The sequence below is a fragment of the Nannobrachium achirus genome (genome assembly GCF_963921795.1).
Source record: "Nannobrachium achirus genome assembly, chromosome: 13".
In the NCBI taxonomy this organism is placed as follows: domain Eukaryota; kingdom Metazoa; phylum Chordata; class Actinopteri; order Myctophiformes; family Myctophidae; genus Nannobrachium; species Nannobrachium achirus.
In genome coordinates, this window is record NC_137833.1 from 38,345,975 (window position 1) to 38,358,884 (window position 12,910).

At 39.9% G+C, this 12,910-nt stretch overlaps 2 protein-coding genes across 2 annotated transcripts; one reads left to right on the forward strand and one right to left on the reverse strand.

Moving 5' to 3' along the window:
* Positions 1 to 795: 795 nt before the first annotated feature.
* Positions 796 to 3,081, reverse strand: mzt1 (mitotic spindle organizing protein 1). Its single transcript, XM_080739791.1, has 3 exons — positions 2,842 to 3,081; positions 1,717 to 1,862; positions 796 to 993 (listed from the first exon to the last, which is right to left on the reverse strand). Exons 1-3 carry the CDS (start codon positions 2,894 to 2,896, stop codon positions 970 to 972), a joined length of 225 nt encoding a protein of 74 aa, XP_080595917.1. The 5' UTR covers positions 2,897 to 3,081; the 3' UTR covers positions 796 to 969.
* Positions 3,082 to 4,779: 1,698 nt separating this feature from the next.
* bora (bora aurora kinase A activator) lies at positions 4,780 to 11,123 on the forward strand (the record flags this gene model as incomplete). The annotated part of the gene is made up of 10 exons (XM_080740704.1): positions 4,780 to 4,932; positions 5,389 to 5,498; positions 6,421 to 6,466; positions 6,556 to 6,631; positions 7,652 to 7,708; positions 8,457 to 8,728; positions 9,078 to 9,240; positions 9,411 to 9,994; positions 10,794 to 10,925; positions 11,052 to 11,123. 10 exons carry the CDS (start codon positions 4,780 to 4,782, stop codon positions 11,121 to 11,123), a joined length of 1,665 nt encoding a protein of 554 aa, XP_080596830.1.
* Between the last annotated feature and the right edge of the window lie 1,787 nt (positions 11,124 to 12,910).

Below are 12,910 nucleotides of genomic sequence, written 5' to 3' on the forward strand. Positions count from 1 at the left end.
CGTGCGTGCGTGTGTGTGTGTGCGTGCGTGTGCGTGCGTGTGTCTGAGTGAGTCCTTTGAATTGAATTGAATTGAAATTGAATTGAGTGAGTGACCCACCAACCCCCCCCCTTCCCCCCTGTGTGTGTGTGTGTGTGTGTGTGTGTGTGTGTGCCTGGCCTGGCCTGAACGTTTGTGTGTGAGTGTGCCTGGCATATCCTGAACAACAGTGCCCCTCCCTTAACATGTGTGGTCATAAAAGGTACTGTAGGCTACAGACACAGAGACAGACAGACAGACAGACAGACAGACAGACAGACAGACAGACCCACACGCATGGCCACGTATAGGAGCGTTGTGACCACCGCTCAAAAAAGCAGATATGTAACTTTTTGTGACTAACCCTTTATCTTGTTCATCTGCAAAAAAACAATAAAGAAATTTGTAAAAAATAAATAAACTGCAATAACAATGCAAAAAAACTATGCAGTGAAATGACAATGAAATTTGCTAGACTAAGAATGTTCTCAGGACAAAACAAATAAATAGATGAGAGGGGAACCTCTATGACAAACTGTTTATTAGCTTTGGGTCTAAATAAACAAATTATCAGCCTTTAAGTATTTTGATGTTTCTTTGAACTTTGCGTTGCCATTTCATGGTATCAAAACTGTAAATAATTTAGTGGTTGACTGTATGAGTGGTACCTACTTGTACCTAGTGGATTAAAATCAAGATAGATGACACCATCTGGTGGCCATTAGTTGTAACACCTTTAATTTACTGCCTGTCATGACAGAGGAGGCAGAAGTGAACATACATGTACAAAGTTGAAAAAACACATTATGCTTAACAAAAACTAAATACAATTCTTAATAAAACATTTGCCCTCCACTCAGGAACTGGAGCAAATTGATTGGAGAGCCTTCAACTCAGGAACCGGAACAGATTCCGTTTAATAAGCCAAACCATACTGGTCAGGTAGATGCTTCAGTTTGTGCAATTTTCAGAAACCTGGAAAATAAAATAATATTGTATAAAATAGCAGCCACCCCATTGGTCCTGTCATGCTGTAGCAATAGATAGCACACAATGCTGTATAAACATAATTGCAACTAAGATCCTTATGGTATTGTCATGAGTCATGACAAGCCAAGGAATACCAGAATCCGGCAGAGCAGTAAAGCGTTCTCTGCCTGGTATTCCTAAACGTAACGTAACCATGGTAAACTATGCCTGAACGGTTAAACCTAACCATATTCCTAACCTTAACCTCAGTAAAACAGTGCCAAAAAAAACTAACCCTATTCCTAATCGTAACCTCAGTAAAACTATGACCAATCCTAAACTTATTTCTAACCTTATGCTCAGTAAAACAAATAAAAGAATACAGGAACTGCCCCACCAAGCGATCGGCGTGAAGTCAGTGATAACAATTTAGGGCAAGCATTCCGGTTACCAAGCCAAGTCTGGTTTAAGCCTAATTGCATGTTCAAGAACACCCTGAAGCAATATAGTACTGCTTCTAAACAAGGAAAAATGAAATGGTGTAAGGCTAGCCTACAATGCAGGAGACAAACATTCTCATTCACATATCATTTTCAGAAATGTTTGATTTTTCTTTTTAAAACAAGGCCTTTTTCTAAACATAACCTACTAGAGGCGTTGGTAGGGTTGTTGACTGAGACTGAGATTCTAAGGGGAAACACTTCACCGTAAAACTCTGTTCCTTCTTACCTTGAGTGTATCTGAGGCTTTGCGGAGTTCTTTGATGACGGACGACAGGGCCTCTGGGTTGATACCCTGCTCACACAGTCGCACACAGATGGACAGAGACTCCATGTCCAAGCCTGTGTTCAGCAGCCGTGAGATCTCCAACAACACTGTTGGAAGACAAGAGGTGAAAAGTTGTCACCGACACAACACCAAATACACTGAGGACCAGCAGCACTGTACACATTACCATCCTCAGTGTTCATTTACGCTATCCATTTGTAAGAGTAAGGGGTACACTCAAGAGTGTACCCCGGTTGAATTAAAGTGTTAAACGAGTGCAACCTGTGGGTCGGGATTATTTTGTGGGGTGACGGGTCCCCAGCACTCAATATGGTAAACAAACCGGCATAAAGTTTAAGTGTATTGGGTGTTTTAATATCTCTAAAATGACAAATGAAACATTGGCCAAATTGTCAAATATTAGAGGCTGAAATTGTGAGGCGTTGTGAGAATGTAAATCTGCTATTTTCACAATACAGCTAGCTGTCTTATACAAAATGTAATGCCTCAACTCTTAGTACTCGTCAGGGTGGGGGGTCCCCAGTTAAAATATGATTATTTTGGGGGTCACGACTCATGGCCTGAAACAGTTGAGAACCACTGGTTGAGTCAAATAAATTGTATCGTTCTGTGTAGTGGTGGAAAGTAACTAAGTACTGTATTAAGTACAATTTTGAGATATTTGTATTTTACATGAGTATTTTCAATACTTTTTCTTCTACTCCGAAGACATCTCGGATCCAAATATTGTACTTTTACGCCACCACAATTATTTGAAAACTTTAGTTACTAGATATACTTTGCAGATATAAATTATAATATTATAAAACATACATTAACCACTTTAGCCCTGTTTTATACATTGGCTATTTGAAAATAGCAGATCTACAAGCTTGTAGATCTGCTATGTTCAAATATTTGGTACTTTTACTTTTGGTAGTACATTTTGATACCAATACTTTTGCACTTTTTACTCAAGTACATTTTTGAATACAGGACTTCTACTTGTAACTTCTACATTGCAGTATTGACACTCCACCAATGGTAATTGGTAATAAGTAACACATTCACAAATAATATATTTACCGTCCATTGTCTCCCGGACTGCGTTCATGTTGTTTGGGTTCGCTGCACTCGCCATGGTTACGATGCTTTGATTCAGCTAAACGTCCAAGACTGATGGCTTCAGTTAAGGTCCTCCTTAGCTCACACTAACCGGCCAATGAATGACTTCAAGCCTTCACCAAGATCACTATGAGCGACTTATAGACATTGTATGGTGCGTCAGTCGCCTGCATTAATCAAAAGCGGTATAATGACAGACACTGACACATTGGGTGGTAGAGTACAGTCAGGGAGGAGAGAGATAAAGCTAGCTTGATAATTCAAGATCCACATCCAGAGTCAAATACAGACGCATGTGTGACTTCCTCTTGGCAAACTTCAAAATAAGAGCACAAAATAAGAACTTGGGAACATGTATAACTCTCTCTACACCACCAGTGTTTCTCAAACTTTCAAATGTCAAGGTCTCTCCTTAACTCTGACAGTGTACACATGGAACCAAATGAAACCTGACCGACGGGTTCATTTGGTTCCATTTCATTCCAAAGAAGTCATTTTGGGATGAACTATTTAAGCCCATAATATGTTCTATTCGGAAATATACAGCCTACCCTTTAGTGACCTTAAAATATGTAAAAAATAAATTGTAGAATGGCAACTGCAGTGCCGGTACACACAACAGCATGCTTCCTTGTGGCTTATGACATTTGAAAATGTTGATTGTTTTCAGTCTGGATTTCTAATTGGACCTTTAAAAAAAAAAAAAAATATTCATGTTGTGGTTGTATCTTACATGCCTGATAAGCATAGCTATAAAGCTCATAGCTAATATTTGGTCACCTTTACTATTATTTTGAAGTCCAGTGGACAATAAGCAAAGGAAGTGAGGCAAGAGTGCTCCCATTGGTTCCCATTCACTTCCGGGCGAACGTCTATTGGCTCCGAGCGGCTGTTGGGGAATTGAAACAAACGTTTGAAAGTGACTAGACTAGCTGCTGTTGTGTCGACGTCGTGTTATTTGAGTGCGGTTTCGTTTTCTACAAAAGTAAGTACGATGCACATTAACTAAACTAAACCAAACTAAACACTTAACAACATCATGGGTGCTGCTATCACGGTGCACATCATGTTGTTTGGTGAACGGTGCGGAGAGTTAGCAAGGAGGATCGATCAGTAGCCCCCGGTGGTGGAAAAGGTTGTACTGAGTTGAATGATTATTTTAAGTAAAATGATCAATACTTACTGCAATGTAGAAATACTCTGTTATAAGTAAAACGTATGGAATTCAAAATTTACTCAAAGCAACAAAAGCAAATATGTTTGAAAATAGCCGATCTACAAGCTCACAATGCTTCGTGAGCTTGTAGATCTGCTATTTTCGAATACACAATAGGGCATTTAGTGGTTAATGTATGTTTTATAGTGTTTTAATGTATATCTGCAAAGTAACTACTAAGTTTTCAAATACATGTAGTGTGGAGTAAAAGTACACTATTTGAATCCAAGATGGTGGAGTAGAAGTAAAAGTACTGGAAATTGGAAATACTCAAGTAAAGTACAAATACCTCAACTTTCCTCCACTGGTAGCCTCGAGGGTTTGTGTGTGTTTAGGGAGCAAGCAGTTGGACCTTGACCAGATTGTTTTATGTCTATCCTTTCAAAATCCCCTTTAATTGAATTCACATCACAATATTCAGGTGTACTGTTTACATTGAGCACTATAACTAACTATAAAGATAACTATAACTATTGTTCACCATTATATTTTGTGATGATCGTGTTCTCATTCATGTAAACCATTCATGTTGGATGTGAAGTTTGTATGTTCGTCTGTAGGTATGGAGGAGAAAAAAATCATTATTACTGCACAAGAACCCAAGAAAACAAAGATTACACCATACACTTTTACTTCTTGTTCCAGGTGTAACAGCCTGTGGTTATTATTCTTTTCTAGCTGAGATGGGAGACAATTTTGAGATACAGATCACGCCTGAGACTCCAGGGAGGCCTTCTATACGGAACCCTTTTGAGAGTCCAAATGACTACCAACATCTCTGTGAATCTGTTGCCCCGAGTCCTTCCATCTTCAAATCCAAGCCTGTATCCATAGCTGTAAGTGTGACCATACATACCACACATTTGCAATACATGTGGGGGCATGTCCAAAACGGTCTCTGGACACTCACAAAGCTGTCACGATTATGAAATTGTACTTGACTATAAATTTTCTCACAAATAATCAACAATTTAATTGTGTGTTTATCATTGAACACATTTCTTTTAGGCTTTGGGCAGATGTGACCTTAATATATAAAAGCATATATACAAAGCAATGACAATAACTTTCAGGAAAACATCAATAGTGGAAATAGCAGATCTACAAGCTCACAATGCATCGTGCCGCGTTGTGAGCTTGTAGATCGGTTATTTGTACTTTTTTTTTTTTTTAAATGTATGAAAATCATTCAACATGGAAAGATTATCTCAAATAATGACTAGGTAATAATTGTGACAGGCCTACCTAAAGTATCTTGTCTTTCACTCCTTTTATCACTGCTACCGTTTCAGTCTCCAACTAAGTTTGAGAATTGGTCGATCGATGAGATGTCCAACCTGCTGCCGGTACACATAGACCAAGAGGACATCCAGCGACAGAGCCTGTACCTCAGCCAGACAAGGTAGGTCAAAGCAGGTAGTGGTGTTTTGCAACAATAGACAAACTTTTCTTTCTCAGAAAGGTCATATAACTACATTTTGAAACTTCTGATGGGCCTTTTTCGGACACGCATGCACCCCCAGATGTGTTTTTTTTACAGCATCAGAGGGATGTATTAAGCTTGTTTAAGCTGGTTTAACCGCTTAAAACCCTATTTACTTAGTTGGCTGGAGTCCCCCATGGCTCTATACTTGGTCTGGTCCTTTTCCAGTATGTGATGTGTGAGTGTGGACTTGGGACTCCTGGATCGCTGCCCTCCATACACTCCTATCTAACATCAGGGTCTTTTTCCAGTAAGAAAGTAATGGCCAGCACAGGCAGCACTATAGATGCATGGACAGCATACATGGACGTGTTTTGGTGTCAAGCCTTCCTCAGCCTGTATGCCAGTGTAAGCATTTGTGACAATGATATAGGGGGACCAAATTGGTCCGTCTAAAATGGCTTGTTATAGACGTCATCAAAAATATACATAACCCATACGTCGTCATACCCCTTTTGGACAGAGGACTCGATACACTAAATTAATCCAAAATACCAGTTGAAAGTTTAAAAAAAAATGTAGGTACACTCCCTTGACTTACTGTCATAAACAAGCCCTTGTGAGCTTACATCTGCGCTTACATTGAATGTTCACCACCAGAATAGCGATGTTAAGATTCATGTTCAGTAACTGGTTAATGGTTAAATGCTAACGGAGTGATTTCCACAGCCGTTGGTGTGAATGGGTGAATGTAATGTCCTTGTAAATGTGCTATATAATTACATCACAACTTTAAGATGGACATTACACGTGTGATTAGCATATATGGTACATGGTGCACTTATATAATATAAATGCACCATGTATGCTAGAACCATCTTCTTTTCCTCCTAAACTGCAGGATGGACCATGAGATTGAGGAGAAGCGACAGAATGCTATTGAACAGGTATGCTGATGATAATGACTGAGAAATACATTGATTCGTTTCACTTGACTAAATCCATGAGTTTAACTGTCATTTATCTGCTCTCAAAGTTTTTTACTAAAGGAGGCATAGTGCCATCCCCATGGACTGCGCCAGCCATGCGCAAAACTGCTCCAATTGAAAAGTGTAAGTAGCCTCATTGCATTCTTAAATACATATCCTATTATCCTCTGGGATATATATCACTGGCCAGATGGCAAAGGCATGGCCCATATCTGTGTGGCTGGTTCAGATAGGGATCTCCATGTATCTGTGTTGCTGGTTCAGATAGGGATCTCCATGTATGGGCATAAAATATATTGTATGTATATGGATACATATAATTAATAAAGGATAAAATAAGAAGTCCATATATGGTCATTCCCAGAAACAAAATCCCTTTTATGCCCATACTGTTTCATGCCCATTTCTGATGTCATCAATCCCAGGCCGAAAACGTTAATATTAAGTCCATATATGGATATATATTAATAAAGGATAAAATAAATAAAATGTCCATATACAGTATGGGCATTCCCAGATGACGCCGTTAGGGTACCCCCTTATGCCCATCTATGGAGATCCCCAGGCATCAAACCCAGGTCTTACTCTTAACTCGCCAAGGCCCTGCTTGGCTTTACTAATTAACATATGTTTTATGCCCATATATGGAGATATAGATACTATATTGTCAATATTAAGGATTATGTTATCAATATTAAGGACATATCTGGGAATGCCCATATTTGGTAATGTCCATATATGGGCATCCTTTGACATAACATTGTTGACTATCATGCAGGGGTCTCCATATATAAGTAACTGGTCCCATATACATCACTGGCCAGATGGCCAAGAAGCATGTCACCCTGAGGTCGCATGTCACCCTGAGGTGTCTTACTAGTATTATTGTGCTATTTGCTGCTGATGTTCCACAGTGGTGACATTTTTATTTATTTATGTGTGGCGTTATACTTGTTGAGATAATTCACCTTCCCATGTCTTTCTTCTTTTTAGGTTCCATGTCTCCAATGATTACTGCAGAGCATGAAAAACTGACTGGTAGGTACAGTATATTCTTTGAGAGACTACAGTTATGTAGTGGAGTAGGATTCTCTGCTTTTTGCTCAACTGGGAAATGACACCTGCTTCTTTCCGTTTGTCCAGTTTCCTGTCAGACGACACTTTCTTTACCTGTGGAATTTGATTTGGAAAAAATACTAGGTATGGCATCGTCCACACACTGGTTAAAGGGATATTCCACTTTCAACAGGAAGCAGTGGAAGGGCCTCTCTCCACATACACACCCATTGTAACTTCAAACTCCATTTTAACCATGATAGATTTATTAAAACACCCATTATCTTTTCTGGTGACTCATTTTACCCCCCTAATACATGAGCAGGCCATGTTATTTTTCGATAACTTTTTCATTTATTTTTAATAATTATTTTGGAAAATGGAAAAAAATAAATGCAAAAAAATAATTATGAAAAATAAATGAAAAAAGTTATGGATAAAACACTGCCTGCTCACGTATTAGGAGGGTAGTATGAGTCACCTGAAAAAATAATGGGTGTTTTTAATGAATCTATCATGGTTAAAATGAAGTTTGAAGTTACAATGGGTGTGTGTGTGTGTGGGGAGAGGCCCTGGGCCTGGAGGGCCTGGTAACATTTACATCAAATATCTAAATATTCAATCAAGCTAATTAAAAACTGTTCAGGGTGTTCATAAAAGCCTGATTAGACGATAAAATTACCCAAAGTTTTTTTGAAAGTGAAATATCCCTTTAAATGCCCCACTTGTTTCTGCTTTCTCTAGGTTTCGATCAGCCAATCCTTTTAACAAATACCTCCACTAAATTCAATAGAATGTAGTACATGAATAGACATTAGACAATGTATTGTTTACAGTGTGCTGCTGTTAAATCACTAATGTTTGCCTGTATATCCATCTTTGCTGCCTTAAGGAGAGTACTACCGCTGTGATGAGCCATGTGAGGCTGTTCAGGAAAGCCTCAGCTCCTCCTCTCTCAGACGGAAACTCTTCCTGGATGGACAGGCCGACATCAGCAGCGGGTCTGACACCTCCAGACCTCCAAGCCCTGAAAGAGGCCTCTCTGGCTTACAGAGGTCTCCGCTGGACCATGAAAGAGAGGAGCTCAGATCTGAGGGAGACGCTATCTCATCTTTCCTCTCTTCTCCTATGTGTTGTGGTAGAGGGGCCCCGACACCCTCCACGGTTAGTGGGATTCCCCAGATCATTTTTTGTGGAAGTGAATCAAAATTCATTCCCGCCTAGAGGAATTGGTATAAGAATTAGAAATGCACAATGCCGGCTGTTGTTTCAACTGAATTGACTGTACAGCTACATCGTAATGTTGTTTTAAGTCACAAAATAAAACGTAATGTGTCATTTGTTGGCAGACTAACAAAAGGTCTAATATGCAAGCAAAGTGAATTCAACCAAAGGAGTCACTGTTGACATTCTAAATCTTTTTAGTCATACACTTACAAGCTGGCATAATTTCAGAAATCATTAATATCGACGTTTCCAAATGTAACGTCTAATTGCACTCTCTCTACTGCAGGGCCAGTTCTCCTCCAGTCCCATTGAAAAGGGTCGTTTCCGTGACTACAGCCTGGGAAGCATCACTAGTCCGTTGTTTCCTGATAGGTCATCTCCTGCTGGTTTCACTTCCCCTACTCTGTCTCCTATTGGTCCACAATCATCACGTACACCAATAGGTTCAGGTTGGCTATTTGTCTTGTGATTCATAGTGTATCCATAATTGTTAAGCTCCAAAAGAAATCATTTGAAATTCTTTCCTTTTGCTTAATACATTCGGACTAGTAAAAATGACAGAAACTAAACCATCCCTCACTAACTCTCTCACCCCGCTCCTTGTTTCTTCATTTAACAGGGGAAAGGAAGCAGCTGAGCTTTTTGACTCCAGATAATGTCGGCACCCATCTAGATATGGACGTCAACTCCTGCACCAAATATGTAGAAGGTTGCTCACCCATTCGGAGCTGTTCCCCACACCCACTCCATTCCAACAGCCACTCAATGCACAACAACAGACATAGGGCCAGGACGCGATGCTGGGTCTCGCCTCACATTATCTCCCCCATCCTCAGTCCCGGGCTCCACAACAATCAACAGAAAGAGGAACAGCTGCCATCTGCCTCTCCGGCGCTCTCCATGGAGTTGGAACCGTCTTCTCCCTCAAGACGTGACAGTCTCCCGTGGACCCCGATGCCACCTCCGGGCTCGGAGAGGTTCAACGAGAGAGTCAGCCCTGGTCCTCTTGAAGCTGTTAAGATTGAGGAACTTAGGGGGGTGGAGATGGAAGGAAGACTGGAGGATATCATTGAAGGGGAGGAGGAGGAGAAAGGTGCAGGGGCCTCTGTGCTGCTGACCAGCTCTCGTATGGTCAACATGTCTGCAGCAGAGATCTCCATTGGTGAGGGATTAAGCAGCATCCGCTACGACTCCAGCATGCAGGTGAGTTCAATGTTTTTAGGCCAAGGACCCCTTAGTTGAGAGATGAAGCAGGGACCCCCACAACCTTTTCACACGGTGCGCGTGTGTGCGTGCGCTTACACACACACGCACAGCTGTCACATATAGTTTAATTGTTTGACAGCACAATCAGCAGTGTATTTTGGATTCATGTCAAGGTGTTTTCAGATATTTAAAGGAGCTATAGTCAACTTTTTCATTGTAGGGCTGACATCCTAGTCTACAGACTAGGATGTAAACAAAGTACCGGCCCTGTAAATGTAAACAAAGGGCCAAAATGATTATTTTATCATTATTTTACGCTTTTTGTGGTCATTTTTTAATTGAAACATATAAGAAGCTTATTTTTTTATAAAATATTTTCGAAACATTATTTTTATTTTAGCATCCGTTTTTCAAGAAAAAGTTGACTATAGCTCCTTTAACCACTTGAACCGTCAATACTTAATAAACTTGACATTTCACTCGAAGAAGACGGTTCCTTCCAGGCCAAACTTCAGAGCTTCAGGGCTTGTAGATCTGCTATTTTTCGTTAAAGTTCTCAGAATATGGACCCTAGGGTTCAAGTGGTTAATATAAGAAAAGGAGAAAAAAAAAAAGCTATCACCCAAAGATTTGGAGGACCACCTGTAGTAACTCTGAGGACCCCCTAGGGGTCCCGGACCCCCTGTTGAAGACCCCTCTTTTAACCTACTGGCTGGACACGACAGTGACTGGCTAGATCTGTGTTTTCATGAAGCAGCACACTGGTATGAACTAATTGGCATGTATGTGTCTCTAGGTGGACAGTGGGTACAACACCACTTCAGCAGGCACTGCCAGTCTCCTAGAGATAGAATCTCAAAGCAAGGAGTCTTTCACTTCAAACCTGGGAGATGAGGCCTTCCCATTCACCAAGACCACTAAAGTTAAGGTAAGTTACCATAAGCAATTAGAAAAGTAGATCATGTACATCCATTCTGGTAATTCTTGCAAAACACAAGATCAGCATCCCAAAATAAGTGTACCCTGTTAGACTTGCTCACTCCGTTTGTTACAGATCAATGTGTATATGGTTTATTGCAAGAGCCAGTTCATCCAGTGTGCAGACTATTTTAAGACTACGTTATAGATGCTGACATAGACCATGCAAAGAAAAATGCACACACACGTCTCCATGTTCATTATTTTGTAACTTTATAGAGTATTAAAACAAAACTCTTGTTTTTAACAGATGTTTTATCCGGCTTACTGATCGCTGCATCTCCCCGGGGAATCCCTCCTTGCTGGAGCCTAAGATAATCATGTTGTTTACACTGTCTATGAGGTATTCTTAGCAGAAAGAAATTTGGTTCACTGACTCTAACAGACCTTTGGCAAAAGTGAGCTACCATGTTCTTCACGGTTCATAGTGTTGACCCCCTTTTCTCCTCTATTTAGTCGGCCAATTAATTCCTCGTGCTGATGTTATGCCCCACTGGCTCATCTGCCACTGAGGAGCCCCCACCAGTAGGACGTATAGCCTTAATTCTATCCCTCTCGCTCAACATTCCCAGCTGACATGCGCCCCCTCAGCCCGTAGGATTTTGTGCAGTGAGAAATATCACTCTCACTGCACAGCTTCCCTCCAAACACAGGCTGAATGTGTTCTTATATCTCTCCTTATATACGCTCAGACAAGTCGAATTGTGATTTTGACCCTTTGCGGTTTTGCGATTCTGAGCACTTCGCTTTTTGTTTAATTGAAATGAATCCATGGATTGAACAAGCTCCCTCCCATTCCCACCTGCTCTCCCCACAGATCCACCCGACCCATTGATTTTGGACACTAGTTTTTGAGGTGTTCTCACAGCTGCTATCCCCACTAGTTTAGCCCTAGGCTAGTGGTCGTTTCTTTTTTTTTTTTTTTTTATAAAAAAAAAAAGGTTAGCATTTTCTTTTAGATTTTCCTACAAGTGAAGACGTATGCTGTACGATACCATAGGGGTCAGTTGTGACAGGGACTACACTAATTTGGGAGAAAATGGAAAAAATGAAAAATAAATTGGCAAAGTGTTCATATGTCTATAATACTATAAGCCAATAATGTTCTTGAACAAAAGATGCTTTTAAGAATTTACAGCTTGAGTGAACAAACGAGACCGAAGAGGAAAAAGTTGAATGTTATTATTGCACTGAACTTGCACAATGGAGACCTTTTTAATTGTGATATTTAACTTTTTTCCATTTGGCATAGACATGAACAAGGGACTGTTGAAACTTGACTTTGAATTGATGACAATGTGTACATGTATAATGTTATGAAGTAGATTTAACATAACCTGTGGTCTGTAAAACTTTCCTTGAAATTTTTCATTTTTGATGGTTAGAAAATCTTACTTTGTAACCATACTGAATATGGCTACTGCTGGTTGTGTGAAATTAATGGATTGTGAATGAGCCTTTTTTTTGTTTTTACTTTTTGAAAAATATTTATTGAGGTGTGCAGCACTGTTCTCACAGTACAGCCTTAAAGGTGGCTTGTTTCTTACTTGAGTTTAACATTTTTAATACAAATATCCATGAAAAACCATGAAAGAGTGAACTTTTCTTTGAATATTTTTAACACATCTCCCTGGCTTGGTCCAGACAAATACACATTTTGGGGGTCTTTGGCAAAAGTTTGAGAACTGGTTTAGAAGGTATTTGTAAAAGGTCAAAGGGATATTTCATAAAAGGTTTTTAAAACAGTCCTTTGTGCTGGTGAATCATACGGTCTTCCTAATATGTGAGAAGGCTGTGTTTGAATCTGTCATGGTTAAAATGGAGTTTGAATTTACAACACATTTGTATAGGAAGGGGGCGTTTTTCATTGTGAAATATCCCTTTACGCATGCAATTTGTTCAGGGGTGTCCAAAGATTTATATCAAAGAATAACT